General features: G+C 34.2%; 1 protein-coding gene and 1 pseudogene across 1 annotated transcript in view; one reads left to right on the top strand and one right to left on the bottom strand.

The window, feature by feature from the left end:
* The window catches only part of KIAA1328 (KIAA1328 ortholog), a 238,183-nt gene that overhangs the window by 157,521 nt on the left and 60,037 nt on the right, over nt 1-20,625 (top strand). The window contains exon 8 of the mRNA XM_023531545.1: nt 1,132-1,239. Coding sequence (XP_023387313.1) covers nt 1,132-1,239 — 108 coding nt within the window. The remainder of the gene's footprint in view (nt 1-1,131; nt 1,240-20,625) is intronic.
* Nucleotides 3,027-14,491, bottom strand: LOC105293559 (annotated as a pseudogene).

Here is a 20,625-nt window from a genome sequence, read left to right as displayed (position 1 = left end):
TATTATATTGTTTTCTAATTCTCTCTTCAGATCTGTTAGTATTCAGGGACTCCAATGTGGAGTGCATACATATTTACTGTTATTATCACCTCTTGATGAATTAACCCCTTTATTATTCTATAGTGATTTTCTTTATCTCTTTACAAGTTTTGATTTGTCCGTTTTTTTCTTATGTAAATATAGCTACCTCTGCTCTCTGCGTTCACCTACCTACCTACCTACTGGTGTGTCACTATCAAATGTTATTATTAAACTCTAAGTTCCTAGGGGGTAATTAATCTACATATTTCTCTTTGTATATCACTGTGCATACTTGCAATTGTATAATATCTTTTGAAAATGATGGAAATAATAATACTGTTTTAACAATATGTTTTTTATTGATTTTTTACCTTTTCATGGTTTTTGTTTCATAGTTAAAGAATACAGTTTTATGGGTCTCATTTCTAAAAATGAACACTAGAACATTTCTAAAAAAGTGAGAGAATGGGTAGTAAGGGTCATATATTTGGTGCCAGTGAATAACTGCCAACCAGACTTCTGGTAGAAGAACATACTAAGTTCAATTGCTTTTCCTTCTCTGTTGAGAATGGGATTAAGTTAGCATTGATGGATAGAATTTCTTCCATTTCTTTTGGGGGTATTTTTGTGATCCAGATAAAATGTTGGTTAGTGACATGTAGCGCCAGCTTTTTTGAATTGTCAGTATGAGAAGTTAGTGCCACCTTTGGATATGCTGGGTAAGTTCAGTTATACTTAGTGTTACTACAACTTCTATTTAGACTCTGGTGATCAAAATATACTTGCTTAGCAGTGGATAGAGAGAAGCTTTAAATTTCTAGAGAGGAAATTCAAAGTGCTCCTAAAGCATCTGTAATATTGAGTTTTTAAATGCTATTCTAACCAACTCAGTCTTTCCCTACTCCTATATAAATAAAGAAAATTCAAACTCTTGTGAAACTGATTTGTGTTTATGTGTATTTAGGAAGTACCCATTTATTTTTGACATATTGAGTTTTAATTTGAAAATAATTGCTGAGAGTCTAGCCAGAAGAGAATGGTCTTTCAATGCTTACCATTCAGTTTCTTAGGTTCCACAGGTTTAAAAATTCTCTGAATTTATTTTTACAGGTTAAGAACTCAAGCTGTCTTTAAGTCAAGAGAACTGGTTGCTGATAAAGAGCTTACTAAGCCCCGAGAGCTCAACCTGGATATGAATGGGAGTAACTCTGGACCAAGGTAAACTTGAGTGGTGGGTCAAGGCAAGAATATGTAGGATACAGATAATATATTTGGTATATATTTATAGCTCCATATTGGTGAATCCAGTTTTCTGATCACATATATTTAAATAAATACATTCTCATTATAAAATTTTGAATTATATAGAAAAGTGTAACAAAGAAAATAAAAAGTATTTATATTCCTCCATTCAGAGACAATCCTTTGAGCCCCTATTTTTCTTTTATAATTATACTATATTGAGTAATAGAGATTATGCTTATAAAGAATTTTACTTTTTGATTTTTTCACTGTATCTGATATCATTAAAATTTTACAAAAATATATTAATTCACTGAACAAGTATTTATAGTATGACATCTATGATTCAGTATTTATCTATAAGCTTGTTGTTGTATAATACAGGGTTTTATTTTTATAAATTATGCCTTAAAGACCATTTCTGTAATGTAAATTATTTACTTTATCTGTACCTTTGTCCTTGGTATAGATTCCTGTAAGTAGACTGCTAGCTCAAAGTGTATATGACTTTAAGATTCTTGATTTACATTGACAAGTTGCTTTCCATAAATGTTAAATCAATTTACACCCCCAAAGCTATGTCCAAGAATTCTCTCTTCATGAAATTTGAAGAACTTTTGGCTATTGTTTTTTAGCTGTATGTATATTTTCCCTATTCTTTCCTCAGCTCTTTTGGGACTACATTTACTTGTATATTAGACCTTTAGAAATTACACTACAGGTTCCTGACTCTGCTAATTAAAAATATTTTTTCTTTATTTTTTATATTGAATAATTTCTATTTCTGTATCCTCAAGTTCGTTCATCAACTCTCATGTTGTTTAGAGTGATTTTCAAAAATTTCAGACATTGAGTTTTTCAGTTTTAGGATTTCCTTTTGGGTCTTTCTTATAATTTCTATTTCTCTGCTGAAATTTCCTGTTTTATTCATTATAAGCGTATTTTTGAAAATACTTGTCTGCTAGTTCTAACACCTGGTTCATCTTGAGGGGTTCATCTCCATTGGTCAACTTTTCTCTTGAGTATTGGTTATGTTTTCTTGTTTCTTTGTATGTTTAGTAATTTTGGATTGTTTCTTAATTATGAATGACTCTAGAATTCAGTTACATAACGTTGACTCTAGAACAAAGTTAATTTTTTGTGCTGGCAGGCAGTTAACTTGAGTGAACTCAAATTTCAAACTATCTCTCTTGAATAAGTAGCAGTGAAAATTATTGTTGAGTTATTTTAAATTTACTTGGGATGCTTGAATCTTCCCAGTTCATATGCAGTACAAGGTCAACCAGAACTGTCAGGGTTGTTACATAGAATTTGAGTCTTTCATTCTTTCTCTCTCTCCTCTCCAGGATTTTACCCTTTTCAACTGCTTCAGTCTACCCAGACTCTGCCCTCTGGTATTTTAAGCAAGCCCTTCAGCTAAAGGCAAAAAAAAAAAATTGGAAACTCTCCCAATGATACTGTCTTCTTTCAAGTACTGACCTTCATTTTGTTTCTGCTTGCTTTTGGCCACTCTTCAGTGCCTCAAGAGTCCTTTTTTTTTTCCTCCCAGAGTTTATAGTTTGTTTCTATAGGAGCTACTCAAGCCATTTTTAGAACTAGAACCCAATACTAATTTTAGCACAATTTTGCCATAATTTCTCTTTTTAATTGTGGTAAATACGCATAACATAAAATTTATCATCTCAACCATTTTCTGGTGGACAGTTTAGTAGTATTAAATATGTTCACTATATTGTCCACCCAATCTCTAGAACTTTTTTTCCCAGAGTTCAGCTTTTTATTGAACATATTACAAAAGAGGCTTAGTCAAAAGACCAAAGCCGCTGTCGTCATCGGACTCCTCAGATTCTTCTTTCTTTACTTCCACTTTCTTCTCCTCAGCTGGGGCAGCAGCAGTGGAGGGGGCTGGACCTCCTGCTGGTACAGTACCAGCTGCTGGAGCAGGTCCACCAGCGCCTACATTGCAGATGAAGCTTCCAATACTGACATTGGCCAGAGCCTTGCAAACAAACCCGGCCAGAAAGATTCAACATTTACACTGGCTGCTTTAATGAGGGCATTGATTTTATCCTCTGTGACCATCACCTCATTGTCATGCAGGATGAGGGCCAAGGAGATTCGTGCGAGCTCTGAGATGGAGGCCGTGGTGCAGGCGGTGCTGGGGAAGCACTGCTGGGTGCGGTGCTAGTCGCTGCATGAAGTGAGGGCCTCGCTCCCAACGCGGCCTCAGCTTCCTTGGAAGGACCAAGCACCTTACCAGGCAGCTGAGGAAAGGGTCCAGAACTTTTTTATGTTGCAACACCCAAACTATACGCATCAAATTCCTCCCCATTTCAACCCCCCTACCAGTTTCCACTCCAGAAACAAGAAGTTTTGACTCCTTTCCTTTCCTAAAGTATTTCCTCTTTTATCTGTTTCTTCTAATGTTTATATCCATATTTCTGAATAACAGATTTATGTAGGCATTAGTGTTGACTTTCTGCTAACAAAAGGATAGTTTACCTCACACAGATAACCATCTTATGGCTCTTTTTCTCTCCCTATCATTCCTTTTCTTTTCTTCTCCCTCTTTCTCTCCCCGACATTCTCTAACATATATAGTGGCACACATGCTATTTCCTTCCTTCTGTTCTCTCAATATTGCTATATCACAATATGCTTACAGTAAGACCTTAGATATTTTATACACAGCTGAGCTGCGTATTGTATGATTATTAGATTTAGTTTTTATGTAATAATTTGTTTTCTTTAAAATTTAGAAATGCCTTATTTTCTATGGCCTCATTCATTTATTAAATCACTCGAATATTTATAAAGTTTCCCACCAGATGCTTGGTACATTCTAAACTTTGGGGCATATAACAGTACACAAAACACAAAACTTTCTGGCCTTTTGCAACTTATTTTTTCATGTTTTGTCATTCCCAGATTCACCCAGAAATTATAATTCTCTAAACAACTTCAGATACATTAGTTATTCTATCATGTCTCTTCATTGCTTTCATTTGTTGCAATTTTTCCTCTTTTCTTTTTTCTTTTTCTTTTTCTTTTTTTTAAAGCTATCTTTCTTAGATCCCTTTATAATCCCTCACTAGCCTGAATTGGTTATTCTCTAAGCTCCCTGTCTAAAGATTCATCATGAAATTTCCCTTATACATCATGGAAATTTTTTTACTTTTCTGGATTATAGTCCCCTTTTGTTGGGTCACATGTTGTCCTCTTTTTGGTTTATACTCATCTTTTAGAAACATGTCCTTCAATGGCTTACTGAGAAAAAGAACAAAGGCAGTAATTTTTTGAGACCTCATACCTCCGAAAAATGTCTTACGTCTATCTTTACACTTATTGTATAGCTTAGCTGGATCTAGAATTCTTGGTTGGTAATTATTTTTCCTCAGAAGAAATTGAAGGTTGTGTTTTATTATCTTCTAGTTTTTGCTACTATTGAGAAATTTGGTATAGAATCTTGTCTTTCTCTGCATTATTCTAAAAATTAATGCCAATGTTCTGGACCTTTCTTCATTTATTATGCTGAGTAATCAATGGATTCTTTCAAATGGGAAACTTCCTTCAGTTTGGGGAAATTTTTGTCAGTTTTCTTCAATTTTTAATATTATTTTTATATTTTTTCCTTCCAGAAGTCTATTAGTCAGATGCTGAGTCTCTTGGAATCATCTCTCATTTATTTCTTTTTCTCTCCTAGCTTTCATATCTGTTCCTTTTTTTCCAGTTTCTAAAAGATTTCCTATACTTTATTTTTCAATACTTCTGTTAAATTTTTAACTGCAGTAATTTCCAAGAACACTTTATTCTCTGAATGTCTTTTTTTTTTGTATAAGAATCTGCGCTTGTTTTATATATGCAATATTTTTTTCCTATCTCTGAGGATATTAGATTTTGAAGTTTCTTTTTTCTATTGTCTCTATTTTCACCAAACTCAAGTTTCTTTCTTCCACAGATGTCTGATGATCCATTTATATTTACAAAGTAGTGAAAAGCTACTGAAAGCTCTTAGTATAGAGGAGCAGGGCTTGTCAACTGATAGACTTCACTGTGAGGTAATCAGGTAGGAATCCTGGTGACACTCTTTTAGTATCTGTAGGTCTTTTCTCTTGGGGTGTTCAGTTTCTCTAGGGATAAATCTTTTGCCTGGATGGGAGCATTAGTAGAGGAAGAGGACTAGGACCCAGCACGTATTATATAGACTTTCACTTAATACCCTTTTAACTATATGATATTTCTGCCCTCAACTGTAATTTAGGTCCCCAAAGTGGAAGTCATTCTGATTCAGCTTCTCCAGAGGAGTAAACTTCCAGTCTTCTCAGGGTGAGGAAAGATAGTTGACTGGCTCTAGAGATAAAGGAGGGCGTCTTGGATATTTTATTGCTATACAGACTTTTAATCAGCCATGCTTACAGTCCCCCTGCATTCCTGCCTGGTTCCTCCAATCTCTGAGCCTTCCAGGAGTTCTCTGGCATATTTCAGCTTGTATAATCACTTCCTCTGCCCCAGCGAGTAAATATTTCAGTTTTGATTTTTCTAGTTTGCTGAGTTTGAACTCATCTATCTGCTTTTAAGGCTTCTAAAATTTTGTAACATGTCTTGTGTATTGTCCTTTCCTTCCATTTTTCTGCCAAACATAATTTTATGTCTTTTTTATTCTTTTATTTCTAGAGATTTGTTTTTTATCAGCCATGTAAATTGATTTGTATAAACAATATTCGTCGGTTTAATAGGTGGAAAAATAGAATGCCACTATAATTTAATATTCACTACTCATTATTCAATATTCAATTAGGATGAATCTTTTTGTATGTGTGTTAGCCCTTTGTGTTTCTTTGCAGAATTTTCATTTTCTGACTATATCCACATTTTTTATGTAAGGGCATTACATGTCTTTTTTAGTTGATGTATAAGAACTTTTTATTACATTTGTTTTTAATTTAAAATAATTTTCCTTATTCTTAATGCTATTCATATTTAGCTATATTTTCATATATTTACTTGCTTGCTAAGAAAAATATATGAAATGCTGATTAGCCAAAAGAAGTAAATAATGCGTACCCATAATTGCATCATCTGAAAATAATCTTAATATATATTTCTTTATGAATATGTGATGTGTTGACATTATACATTTTGTTTTATATTCTACTTTATTTTAATCAAACTTTGCTAGATTTCAAAAGAAAACATTTTCTTATAAAAAGTAAAACATCCAAAGACACATCAAGAAAGGATCTGTCATCTTTTGTTCCTTATACTATTCCTTGTCCTGACTTTCTTGGTTGAATTAGTGTTAGCACCCTGATTTGTATTTTTCTATACATCTCTTTATGTTTACATATGTATACAATATCTATAAACATTTGAGATCAAACTGAACATATTACCTATTAATTTTTTCCCTCATTTAACAGTACTTAATGGTCATCTATCAGATTTTTAGATGTAGAACTATGGTAAGCAGAATAGTTGCCCCCCAAAGATGTCTGCACTCTAATCTCTGGAATCTCTCAATTTGTGACCTTACATGGTAAAGGGACTTTGCAGATATGATCAAGGGAACAGACCTTGAGACGGGAGATTATCCTGGATTACATGGGTGGTCCCAGTCTAATCACGTGAGTCCTAAAATGTGGACAATCTTTCCTTGCTGGTTCAGAGAGATAAAATGGAATGAGGAGAGATTCGGAGCATGAAAGTAGCTTAACCTGCCATTGCTGGCTTTGAAGATGGAGGACGGAGGTCACAAGTCAAAGAATGCAGGTAGCCTCTAGAAGCTCAGAACAGTCCTCACCTGGCAGCTGGTAGGGAAATGGGGACCTCAGTCCTCCAATGGCAAGGAACTGAATTCTGTCAATAACCCAAATGAGCAAGGAAATATCTTCTCCTGGAGCCTTCAGAAAGGAACTTGCACCTCAGTGTTAGCCCAGTGAGACTTGTGTCATCCTTCTGATCTACAGAACTGTAGAATAATAAATTTGCGTTGTTTAAGCCACTTAATTTGTGATAATTTGTTATGGGAACAAAAGAAAACTAATACAAATACTAACTTGTTTCTTATAAATGCATAATAGTCCACAGTTTCTTTATGCACCGTAATTTATCTAGCAATTCTATTGTTGGAAATTCAAATTATTTCAAGTTCTTTACCACTACACACAGTGCTGTAACAAGCATGACTACTTATTCTCATGTTCTGCTACTTCTGTTTTTTTAGGATGAATTCCCCAAAATGAAATTGCTAGGCCAAAGGCTATTTCTATATAAGAATATTTTGATAAAATATATAATTATAAATGACAATAGTCCATGCCAATTTCCTCTTTCAAAAGGTGATAGCAGTTCAAACTCCCACTTGCAATTTATAAAAGTTTTCATCACTGCTATTCAGGTAAGTGTTGTGCAAGTTTTGAAAGCCATCACTCCAGTCTAAGAGATATACATGCTTTAAAAATTTTGGTACATCTGGGCATGCATGTCCTACATTCAAATAATTCAAATAAGGTAAGACTATGCACTGCTTTCAAAAAAAATCTTTCCTAATACACCTTTAATAAGACCTTTTAAAATGTTAATCTACATTATAGTGTTTAAAGAAACCCTTGCAGCTGCTTCTGAAGTCTGACAGACAGTCATTGGAAAAACCAAGAATTCTGTCAACAATCCTTATTTAATCTGATATGAGTTTAAAAGAAGTAAGGGCAATGAGTTCATTTGTCTCCTTTATTCAGTTGCCTCTGGAAATGATCTTATCTTCACTAATCCCAGAAAGTAGGGATGAGTCAAGGGAGAATGCCATATAGCTGTGAGCAGCCTTCGTAGAATTATTTAAATAAAAATGTCTGCTGATTTTAGAAAATAAAGTATCATCAAGAATTATTATGGGAAATGACCTTCTTTCTACCTTGAATGCTCTTCGAATTTCTCCCTAGATAAAATTTAATTTTAAGCTAAATTTTGTTTACTTGGAAATTTAAATTATCTTAGTATTAAAAAATACTGTGTATATTTAAAATATTAAACTTACTCAACGTGGCATTAAGAATTTGGAACTAAAATAAATGAGATAATGAGGAAGTGAAAAACATATTTTTATAATTAACAGCTCATTTTGAGTTAATTATATACAATTACCAAAATCTAATTGCAATTTATTTTCTATTATCTATGGGAAGAATCACAGGCAAGGGAGCATACATTGCTGTTTTCCTGCATAAATGCTATAGAATGAGAATAAATAAAATGTGAGGCCTAATGACAAATAAGAGCAAATAGTAGGGCACAGCTGAGCCAAACCATTGGAAGATAATTATCACATGAAAGATGGTAATGGCTTAAAAAGTTACAAGCAACTCTGATTATTTACAAGGTTCTCTGGTGTTCTTTTTTACTCAGTTTGATATTTGTTTGTTGACTATGCAAAGATGATCCTTATAAAATAACATTAGTTTTGTAATTCTGCAGATTTCTAAATATCTGGCTATTTTTGTATTTTCATATAACACCAAACAAATCAACTAAAGTTTTATTAAACATCTATTATAAAAGAAAAAAATATCTGGCTTCCTAAATATATAGCAGTTGTAGAAAAGCCCTTACCTTCAAGTACTCTAATAGTAAAGTAAAGCAAATATACAAATATTTATCATCTATATAGACTATAAGGGCTATAAAAGAAATATAAAGACACTAAGAAAAGGTTTGTGGAAGAGGTAATATTTGAGATAAGTCCTAAAAGATAGTATAGAATTTTGATAGGCTAAGGATATCTATGGATGTGTGTGTGTGTGTGTGTGTGTGTGTGTGTGTGTGTGTGTGTCCTTGATTTCTGTCCCTCCTTCCCTCTCCTCTCCCAAACAATCTATATGCACATTCTTTTGTTTCTATTCTGTCTCCAAAATGTATGCGCTCCTCCCACCACAGTCTAAGCTTGGACTTCTGCAGAGGTTTCTTAAGTGTCCTGCTTTATTTATTTCTGTTCTTAACATTGTACAACCATTTTCCACAGCAACTGAAAAGATCATTCAAAAATAGCCATCTACTTTCCTTGCCTAAAACTCGTCAAAGACTCCTCAATGCATGTAGAATAAAATCTAAATTACTGTCTTCAAGTGTCCTACGTGATCTCACTTCTGCTTACCTCATCTCATTCCACTCTTTCTTAAATGTTTAGTAACCCCTACCTTCATTTTGCTTTTAGAGCCCTTTATGTTCATCTGTTTTGACTTTACACTTTCCCTCTTGCATCCTATGTTCCAACTGCATTGGCCTTGGTCTTCGTTTCAGTGTCTAGTACATGCTGCATCATACCTATAGCTGCCTTTAACACTCTTAATCCTGTCCTTCTTAGTTTTGACATCTTTAGATGAGAGCTGAAATATCATCTCCTAAGAGGGTACTTCTCTGGTCACTCCATGTAAAGTATGTGTCTCCCATTGTTCCTGTTTCAGTACTCTGACGCCCAATATACCACCACCCTAAGATTCATGAGTGCAAGAATAACTGTCTTTTTACATATGATATGTTATAACATCTCCTATATGTTATGAAGATTGTATCTTTGCTATACAGTAGGGGTTCATAAAATATTTGTGGAATGGATTTTTTTAAAATCCAATCGTCTCAGTAAAGTATGAAGGGAGATTATCTACTAAGAAAGGTGACAGTAAGGATAACATCTACGAAGAGGATAGAGATATTTAGAATAGCCTCAAGGGAAGGTATAGTAAGTTTTCAAAAGATTAACAATAAGAGTGTTGCATCAATAATATAGAAATTCCCTTGAATTGATAAGACAAACTACCTCAAATAGGTAATTCTCAGAAGAATAAACCCAAATAGTCAATAGGTATATAAAATCTTACCACTAATCTTGGAAAAATGAAAATTAAAAATGTAACATTTTAAAATCAATAAATTGGCAAAATCGAAGAGTTCAGTAATATGTGTTAACAAGGGTGTGGGGAAACATGACCTTCATGCAGTTCTGTAGGAGTACAAATCGCTAGAGCCACTTCGGTGGTTAGTTTTGGAATTTTATTTTACAGTTACTTTTAATTATTATTGATAATTGGCACAGCATTTCCCCATCTGACTATCTCCCCCTTTCTTCTAACGTCTCTTTATTTTTTCCTCTTTCTAGCTCATAGATATCTTTTTGGCCTAAAGAATTGCTCAGTCAAAAAGAGAACATTTCTCCAATTTCTCTTTCAAGTTTCCTTAACAACATGACGGGTTAACGTGGTGGGTATCACATCTACCTTAGACATGCTAAAAATCATCATTAAAATTGTAAAATGGGCTCAGAGACAGGGCAGTATAAATATAACTAAAGTAAAATGAGAAATGATTTCTATTAATTAAATATTATATAGCTTCAATAATAGAGGAATTCTCAGGGATTAGACAGTTATCTTCCCATCCTCTCAAATTTTTTTGAGCTATAATATAATTATAACCTGTATCCTCTTCAGTACTTTTTTCTAGATCCACATTTAAATCTTTTAAAATCCTTTACCTTTTTGATAAATATAAAAATCATCACTTAAACATAAAATTACCATAGGACCCAGCAATTCCGTTTCCAGATAACATACATCCACACAAAGTCTTCTGTGTGAATGTTCACAACAGCGTTATGTATAATAGTCAAAGAGTTGGAACAAGTCAGATGTCCATCAGCTGGCTAATGGATAACCAAAAGGCTATATATTCATACAATGAAATATTGGCAGTAAAAAGGAACAAAGCACCAATACATGGTACAATATGGATGAACTTTGAAAACATGCTAACTAAAAGAAGGTCATCACAAAAGACCACAAATTGTATCTTTCTGTTTATATGATATGTCCAGAAAAGGAAAATTTATAGATAGACTGTAAATTGACAAGTGCAGGGAGTGGGAATAGGGAGCAACTGCAGATAAGCACGAGGTCTCTTTTTGGGGTGTTGGAACTATTCTAAAATTAGATTGTGGTGATAGTTGCACAACTCTAAACTTACTAAGAATCACTTTAAATAGGCGAATTTGATGGTATATAAATTTATCTCACTAAAACTTTAAAAAATTGTCCTCTATGTTTAGTAGTATTTAGCATTCAAAATAAATTAAATATAACTACTCAGAACAAAAGAAATGATACAAAGCTTTGCTTGCTTTAAGAATATATCAGCCTTTCTCTCTTCCTCAAGATTTTTCTGCCCACTTACCCCTCCCTCTAATTAGGAATTGCTTCTTTCAACTTAATTCTCTGAGATGACATTCAGTTTTGTATTCATAACAAATATAATGATAAGACAAGTAGGAGCAAATACTATTCAAACATTACTTATGAGACTGTGTCCTGAAAAATGACAATGTGATTTTTTTTAACTGTATATAACCAGCAATTTTAAAAAGATAAACTGGTGATAAATATACAATTTATTAAATCAACTCTCTCACTTTTCATTTTCATTTTAAGCAGTAAGGGAAATGGTTAGCACATCACCAATCTGGTGTCTACTCTGTCCATGCCTTAACTTGACCTTATATAGCCTTCAGGAGCAAAGCTTCATTCTTACATTCTATTCTGGAGCACCTTCCTACTCTATTCTCACCACAAACACTGGTTTTTAAATGATAGCTAATAGACCAAAGCATAAGATTACTTTAGGTTCTTCTAAACTATAACTTTGCAGATTGATGACATTCAAATAGGAAAAGACACACCTACTACCTCTTCATGTGTAATATCTACATGTTCTTGGCTCTGGATAATTTTTAACATATTTGTCATCTCAGTACATAATGAATTTGTGGAATAAATATTTTCTAAAACGTCAATTCCCAGATTTTCAGAATTAGATTGTTTGGCTACGTACTGTTTTCCCAGGGTCTGATGTATATGAATACAGGGTAAAAATTAGAGAAATTTTCTTAAGAAAATTGGTGATACCACTGGTTAAATACAAGGAGTTAGATAATAAACTGTATAAACATTTACTCTTTATCTGCTGTGTACAAATGGATAGGCTTGTGGTGATTTTTGCCCTTCACTCTTATGTACTTACACAAATCTTTGTGAAAGTAATTTTCTTCCCAGCCAACTATATTAGTGGAATTGGGGAATTAGAAGCTTCATTGCCACTTGAGTCAGCTTGCTCTGATAATCTCATTCCCAGATTTATTTGGAATGAGAGCAGTTTGATTTCTTTTTAGACGGTGACTGCCTGTTCTGTTCCAATCTGCAACATATGGACTCTTGTCACAATAAGGAAGAGAGGTGGCTTCTTGGACAGTGAACATTGTTTCCTAGAAGATAGAGAAAAACAATAGTCTTGGAGTCAGCTGGTTAAAAAATACCATTTATTTTTTAACATTTTTTTTGCAACTCCAATAAATAAAAATTAGTCTGAAGCTTACAACCACAGATTAGTTGTCATATCAAATCTTTGGTAGAATCCAGGGGCTGTTTCTAGATATTATGACGTAATTGATAAAATATGTCCAAGGTCTTGATTTTTTTTTTCCTTTCTACAACTATGTAAGATATTTCTGTGAAAGAAATCTATAAACACATGGCTGCATTTCATGTACACAATTGAAGTATTATTTTGCAGTGGGAAGAGGAAGTAAGAGTTAAGACAAAATGGATGGAAGCCAAAAGCATTTTACCATTACATCACTTGAGCATATAAGACTTTTATATGTAAAAGAGTAGAGAAAGCAAGGTTAAGACTAGTGATTATTAATTTTACTTATTTATTCCCATTTTCAGAAGTCCCAAGTCCCAAGAGTTCTTTCCGAAAAGACATAAAATTTTTAGATGCCATAAAAGATTTTTATTTTTAATTAGCAGTAGATTCACTTGGCTTTTCTAACTGCCTGGATATACTTAAAATTTTATTTTTAGATTTAGGACAATTGAATACACACAGGAAAAACACATAAAAACACAGAAGTTTAAAAAACAAGTACATTCTTTTGTTTGTAGAAATATGTATGTACATACTTTCTATGTAGATAGGGTGACTGGAGGTTTGTTTGAAGATAAGATGAAAAGAAATAATAATTGTATTTCTGAGCATATATTTTGATCATAGTGTCTGAGGATATGGTTGTGATCTTGATTAGCCCATGGTGGTTTGTTGTAGGTGGATGCCTGTCTCAGAAGAACTGAATATTACATATGAAACGTGCTAATTTTTGATAATCCTACGGAGAAAATTTTACACTGAACTTATTTGTTTTTCATATTGCTCCTGTGGTGAAGGGGATTGATTTTTGTGCTGCTTTTGCTATTTGGCGTTTTCTTCTTTGGTAAACAGTGAATGCAAGCCTTAATCCTTTAACCTTGAATCTGAGCCCTGGGCTATTTGATAGAAAGAGAATTTTTCTTATGTCATGTGGCATGGTGAAAGATTGTATTAGTCAGGGTCAAACAGAGAAACAGAACCAGTAGGGGACATATATTGCGAAGTGTTTGCAAGGAATGGCTTAGGCTAAGTGAGTCTGAAGTCCATAAGGCAGGCTGTCAGTAAGAACAGGCTAGAATTCTAGTACAGACTGAAGCTGCTGTCCACAGGTGGAAGATTTCTTCTTTTTCAGGGAAGCCGCAGCTCTGTTTTAAAGACTTCTGCAAAATACCTTCACAGTAACACCTAGATTAGTGTTTGGTTAACTGGGACTGTAGCCCAGCTAAGTTGACATATGAAAAAAACCATTACAGCCCACCCCTTGTCGACTTGGCATTCATACACATCTCCTTACACCATACTTAATCTCCAAATAAAGATAATAAAAAGGCATGCTTTCACCTAACATGATACAGCTATCCCACATACAACTGAAAGCATGCTAACCTATCCCCAGAAGAGGATGTGAAATCCTTCGGTGATAGTCACTCTTCTTGATGTCCTATGATTTCAATGCTCTAATGTAAAGGTAATAATTAATAATGCATCTTAGATGATAAAGGGATAAGAGAAAAAAGAAAACAAAAGTATCTGGTTAATATACATATACAAACATCCATAACGAAGTACGGAAGAAATAACTGTTGCAGTCCCCATCTCTGCAACTAGCCGCATGGCTGTCGTTGGTATTTATAACTACTTTCTTCTACTACCCAGTCCACTACCTTTTGCTGTAAGCAAACACGTCAGCTTGTCCTTGTTCTTTGTCTGGTGGGGTGACCCAAACCTTCGTTCCTAAAGATGCTGGACTATTAGCAGTCATACCTGAATTGAATTGTTATAGCTTCCATTGACTGTAATCACAGGACATAGAACTAAGAGACACCCCAAGGGATCTTCTGTATTCCAGACATACTCTTACTTACCCCCATTGTGTAGTAACAATCCATTTTCCTCTTGGTAATTATAATCAATCACCTCAGCCTGTACAGTAACGCCCCTTATAATCAATCACCTCAGCCTGTACAGTAATGCACCTTTTATTCAGAGGCACGAACAGCCCAAAGTGGCCGGGTCAGTGTCAACTTCCAGTTCAGTGGAATCACTGTGTCTCCTGATGGAAACATCCCTCCCTTTGGAATGAATTCCTCTAGACCAATAGACCCTAAGGTTATGGGGAAGAGAAACAAAAAATTTTGCTAATACATCATTTAGGTAATAGTGGAGCCACTCCCGTTTGCATTCTTTCTTTCTTGGACCTGTGAATCCTGGCTGTGGGAGAATCAGCACTACATGTTGGACACAGATTTAGAGCATTCCCTTGCCCCACAAGGTATTGCCACCTAGCTGGCACTGTAGCTGGGTCTTCAAAGGCCAATTTACTGCTGCTTCAGGATGATGGGGGATATGGTAAGACCAGTGAATTCCATGAGCATTGGCCCATTTCCATACTTCATTTGCTGTGAAGTAAGTTTCTTGATCAGAAACAATGCTGCATAAAATACCATGATGGTGGATAAGATATTCTGTAGGTCCATGGATAATAATTTGGAAGAATCACTGCATGTATAGAAGACAAATCTATATCCATAATAAATGTCTATTTCAGTAAGATATATTTCAAGCCTATAATAGCTACTAATACTAGATATTAACAGTCTACCAGTTTAAAAGAGACATAGAAAAAAATTAAAGATAAACAAGGATATAAGGCTAGAATGAATGTTGTGGTACTAGACTGAGTCAGAGACGGTATATAATCATGTTTATGTATTGTCTTGGTCTGCTCAGGCTGCCATAACCAAATACCAAAGACTGGGTGGCTTAAACAACAGAAATTTATATTCTCACTTCTGGAGGCCAGAAGTGTGAGATCATGGTGCCAGAATGTTCGAGTTCTGGTGAGAGCTCTCTTCCTGGGTTGCAAATAACCTCCTCTCACTGTGTGCTCACTTGGTAGAGAGAGAGAAAGCAAACAAGCTCTCTGGTGTCTCATAAGATCACTAATCCCATCATGAGGGCTCTTCCCTCATGACTTCATTTAAACCAGCTTATCTCCTAAAATCCTCATCTCCAAACACAAATACCGTCATATTGGGGGGTTAAGTCTTCAAAATAGGATATGAATTTTGATGGGATACAATTCAGTCTATAGCATGTGTTTGTGTGTATGTATATGAACACAGAGAGATGGATATAAACAAAAATTAATATAGATATGGGTTAATATAATATGTTTTTTCCTAGTTGTGTTTGCTGAGAGGGTCTAGCAGCAGTGATACCCAGTAACAGTGAGCATATTTAGCACCCAGATCTTGGTTTCTAAATACTATTCACCAATAAAAGAAACCAGAACTCCTTAGGAAAATGGCTAGTTATAGGGATAGGTCAAAAAGAATGAAAGGTCACCCTGGAGCCTGAAAGCAAGGAACTACTCAAAAATCAAAAGGATAAGGAAATATCAAAGGGACACAAGGGTCAACCTAAAAGAGCATCTCATGGCCAAAGCTAGAACAATTTGAAAAACAAAATTAATAGTGTGATATTAGATTACAACCCAATATCACAACTTATTACAAAGTATAAAGTAAGTGTAAATGATGATTTCATACTGATATAAATAAATGATTGAATGACTAAATAAGTGGAAGGGAAGGGACTAATCTGCTTTAAGAAGAATTCCAAATTATATAAGTAAATACTTTCCCCTCCAGGAGGTAGAGTTAATCTCCATTCCCATTGAATATGACCTTGACTTGATGATTTTACATCCAAAGAGTAGGATATGAAAAGGGGGAAAATTGTACTTTACAGTAGAGAAATTTGGTGAACACCACCTTAATCAAATGATCAAGATTAACATCACCAATGATTAGTCATGTTGATATCATGTAACCCCTTGATAGAAAGTGATGAGGAGAGAACTTCACCTCTGCAGTATTGTTCCCAGACACTCGTAACATTGTACTAATCATGGGAAGAACAACTAAGAAATTCAAATTGAGGAGCATTATACAAAACACCTGACTAGTTTTCCTCAAAAGTAGTCAGGTAAGGTCATGAAAGACAAGGAAAGCAACTGAGCAACTGTCTCAGACCAAAGGAAACTAAGGCGACATGATGAATCAATGCAATATGGTATCCTGGAGTGGATCCTGGAACAGCAACAAATGCATAAGTGTAAAAACGGACGAAATCCTGATAGTCTAGAGTTTAGTTAAGATTAATATATCTATGTTGTTTTCTTTGTTTCGATAAATGTACCATAGTCTTGTAAAATATTAACTAAGGAAAGTTCGATGAAGTATATATGGGATCTTTGTTATCTTTGAAACTCCTTGGAAATTTAAAATTATTCTAAAATTAAAACTTTATTTTCAAAAACAGGAAGGTATAAGAACAGAATATTATGCAAATTAATCAGAGAAAGCATAGGGTTTTTTTAAAATTCATCTTGATTCTACAGTGTACCAATGTACATTGGTCTATGGTCATAGTTTAGTCTATGACTACTTACTTAGTATGATCTCATGGTAGCCACATTACTTTATCAATGAAAACAGATGGTATTGTAAACAAAACATTGCACTGAATCCAAGTGACATTTACTAAAATGCCCTTTATAAGAATAGTAATGTCAGGTATATTTTGTTTTTGTTTTTGTTTTTGTTTTTTTGCTTATTTGTTTCGTTGTAAAATGATTCATAGAAGGAAGTTACTTGGGTTAAGATAGAAGGGAGAAAAAGCGATTGACCTTACCTGCAAAGAAAGGAGGATGAAAAGAGATGAATAATTATTTCTAATTCCTCCCAATTTGGTAAAAGGCTTATGTAATCTTTGTTACTTTGGTAGTAAAGTGAAATGTAAAAACGCTGGATGGTGTGAGAAAGGAGTGGTTTTACTACAGACATCAGAAGGTCTGGCAGTTCAGGCAGAGAGCCAGCCCAGAAACCCTCAAGGAAAACCAGAAAAGGCTGTAGTTCTGCCTGAAAGTAACATTCCTAACCATGAAGTAGTTTACTATTCTGATGAAGTATAGAAATTTTACTCTTCTAGTCTTTTAATCATAAGTATTTTACATGCCGCATGTGTCTTTGAAGGAAAAGTGAAAAAGATACCTTTTCAAACTTCACCTCATTAGAAAGTTTGAAGAATTTCTAGAAAGAATGAAAAAACCAATATAAAAGGAATCTGGAAGTATAAGATTCTGATCAAGCATGTAGATTTTTAAAATTTCTAGCTTTCTTAAGAGGGGAAGGCACTGTCAAGTAGGTGGCAAGTGGAAAAAAATGACAGTATAAAGTGAGGAAAAACAATCTCTGTTCTACCATACTTATACAACAGAAATTGTGCTTTTTGAAAAGTTACAATGAAAATAATAAAAACCAGAATATAAAGATGAATATTAAAGTTTTAGAGCTTAAAGAGCCTATACAGGCATTATCCAACTCTCATTTTATCAATGTGTAAACTAAGTAAAGAAACTGGAAAAGATTTAATTCAGTTGTCATTAGGTATATGGGCAACAATTTGAAAACACAAAACAGGAAAGAAAATTGCTAGGTTCTAGCAGAATCAAGGAAATCTGTTGTTGACTTGTATAAGAAAAGAGTTCGTCAAGTTAGTTGATGGTTTTCTTATACCCATTTGAAGGTAGCATTATGTAGACTCACATATTCATATGAAACTGCCATCATTAGGACTTCTATCTATATTGTTAAAAAGAATCTTTTGAGACTCTTCAAATCTAATTATTCATGTAAGTATGAAGATACGACTACATATTACAAAAATATGTTTCAGTAGTAGGATCATGTCTTCCATCAACTAGAAAATTTGGTCTTAGCTGTAAGTGGACTATGATGAGCTTTGGGAAGAGCATTGAGAGCTAGCTGTCCTAATAAGAGAACTATAGCAAATACAGAGTAAGTGGGATGAAACTATGAGCATGTTGTATAGGATAGTAGACTTAACTTGACAAACAGACTAGAAGAAAACATTTATACTTCATATGAGAAAATATCTGGGAAGCGGTTTTGAAAGCAACATTTACAGACTTGATATGTTCAGCATGTCGAAAATAAGATGACAACACTTTCACTGGACTTTTAGGTTTCTTAAAGGAATCTAGGCCTCATATGTGTTACTTGGGTAAATAATGAATGGGTAAAATGTTTGAGAGAGAGAGAGAGAGAGTGTGTGTGTGTGTGTGTGTGTGTGTGTGTGTGTAAAACAGGAATGGTCATTGAAACCAAGATCTTTTGTATGCTCAGGTTGTGCTTGTTGCATGAATTAATTTTTAAGTCTTGTATATCCTGATACAATGTAGCTGATATTCAGTAAATATTTTATCATGCTATTGTCATTATCTTTAGCAAGTAGTTTTTGCATATTTTTGTGGCCACTACAGATTCAAAATAGTATTGAAATTGTCCTTGCTCTCCAGAGCAGGTAAGTACCAAAGGTGGCTGAGTAGTGCTATTCAACATTTTCAACCATGGTTTCTGATCTCTTGATTTTGTGTTTGCAGAGCCTTTGAGCAATGTTTTTGTTTTTGTTTTTGTTTTTTAAAAAGGAGCTTGTATCTCTAAATGAATAAACTAATAGACATGATATACTGTCATGATTTGTTTTTCATGGCCAAGTGGTTATTATATAGTCATACTTAGCAATTTTCGCTCCTACTTCTCACTTTCCTCCAACAAGCAATCCAGCATGGCACCTAGCAGTGAAGTTTTTGATGAAACACACTTACTGCACAGAAGCCTTTCTGCAAAACAGCACAACTCAATAAAGACCAATTTTAAATTGCAGAATTTAAAAACTATGGTTCATTCGGTAACTATACAGTAATGCCAATAGCAACAAATATATTAGAAAAACATGCAAAGGACTGTCTTTGTGTAAATTATATATAACTATTAATATTAAGGTAGTGTGATTGATTTCCTTCAAACTAGTCATACCAGGGTAATTAAGGCTTTCACTTTTTCCTTACATTCTGGGGCTTTTCATACTGTTGAAGGGTTCTGGGTCAAATGGGTGCTGGGGCATGGCCCATACAAACTGTAAGAAATCCATGATTTTATAGCTCAAAGCTGGCTGCTGTAATTATGGGTCCTTTTAAGAGTTTTCTTTGAATCTCTCTAAAATGCTATTTTTTTCTTTCCTCCCAGCTTTCTGTTACATTCTCATTTACTTCAGTGGATGATGGTTCTATGAATAGGACCTATTGGCATAAAAAAAGGATTTCTAAATTGCTATTCATGTACCTAAAGCTGCCTGTTATCAATGGCTGTGAGCCAGTTCTGAGGTCCCTGTGGCAGAGAATGGTGTGTATATATTTATGGTTATATTGAGTGTAGGAAAACACAAAAGGTCTTGTAGCATGCTGGTGCACCCAGAATTTTTATAGATAGTTTATTGATTGTAAGTCTCATATTACCAGCTTGGTTGTACCTTATATAATAATCAGAGCCCGAGAAGGAGATCTTTTGCTCTTTTGGGTCCAAGGAGACAAGGAAGCCTCTTGATGTGGTCTCTTGCGAGTTGTTTGACTCAGTAGTCAGACCTCGAAACACATGGTTCTGTAAATACCAGAAAATGGGTTATTTTTGTGATGCTTGTTAATCAGGTGAGGTTAATGAGAGTCTCTCAAATGGGTAGAGGAGAAGGGAAGATTGGAATTGGAACCCCTAATAAACGCTCAAGGACTTTATTTGAAAAAAAGTTGACTTTCCTTCAATAAATGGGGAATAAGCATCCCTTAATGTAAATGATGTAGACTGATCTTAGGAACTTTGGATGGTATTTTTAAATTTGTTAAAAAACTTTTGTTGAGAATATAGGAACAGGGCTCTTTTTTTTTTTTTTAGTCACCGAACTTAATTTTTATTTTTTATTACTAAATTTTTGAGGGTAACATTAGTTAATAAAATTATATAGTTTTCAAGTGTA

The sequence above is a fragment of the Pteropus vampyrus genome, unplaced genomic scaffold, assembly GCF_000151845.1.
Source record: "Pteropus vampyrus isolate Shadow unplaced genomic scaffold, Pvam_2.0 Scaffold3, whole genome shotgun sequence".
Lineage (NCBI taxonomy): Eukaryota > Metazoa > Chordata > Mammalia > Chiroptera > Pteropodidae > Pteropus > Pteropus vampyrus.
This window is presented reverse-complemented; position numbering and strand designations above follow the sequence as displayed.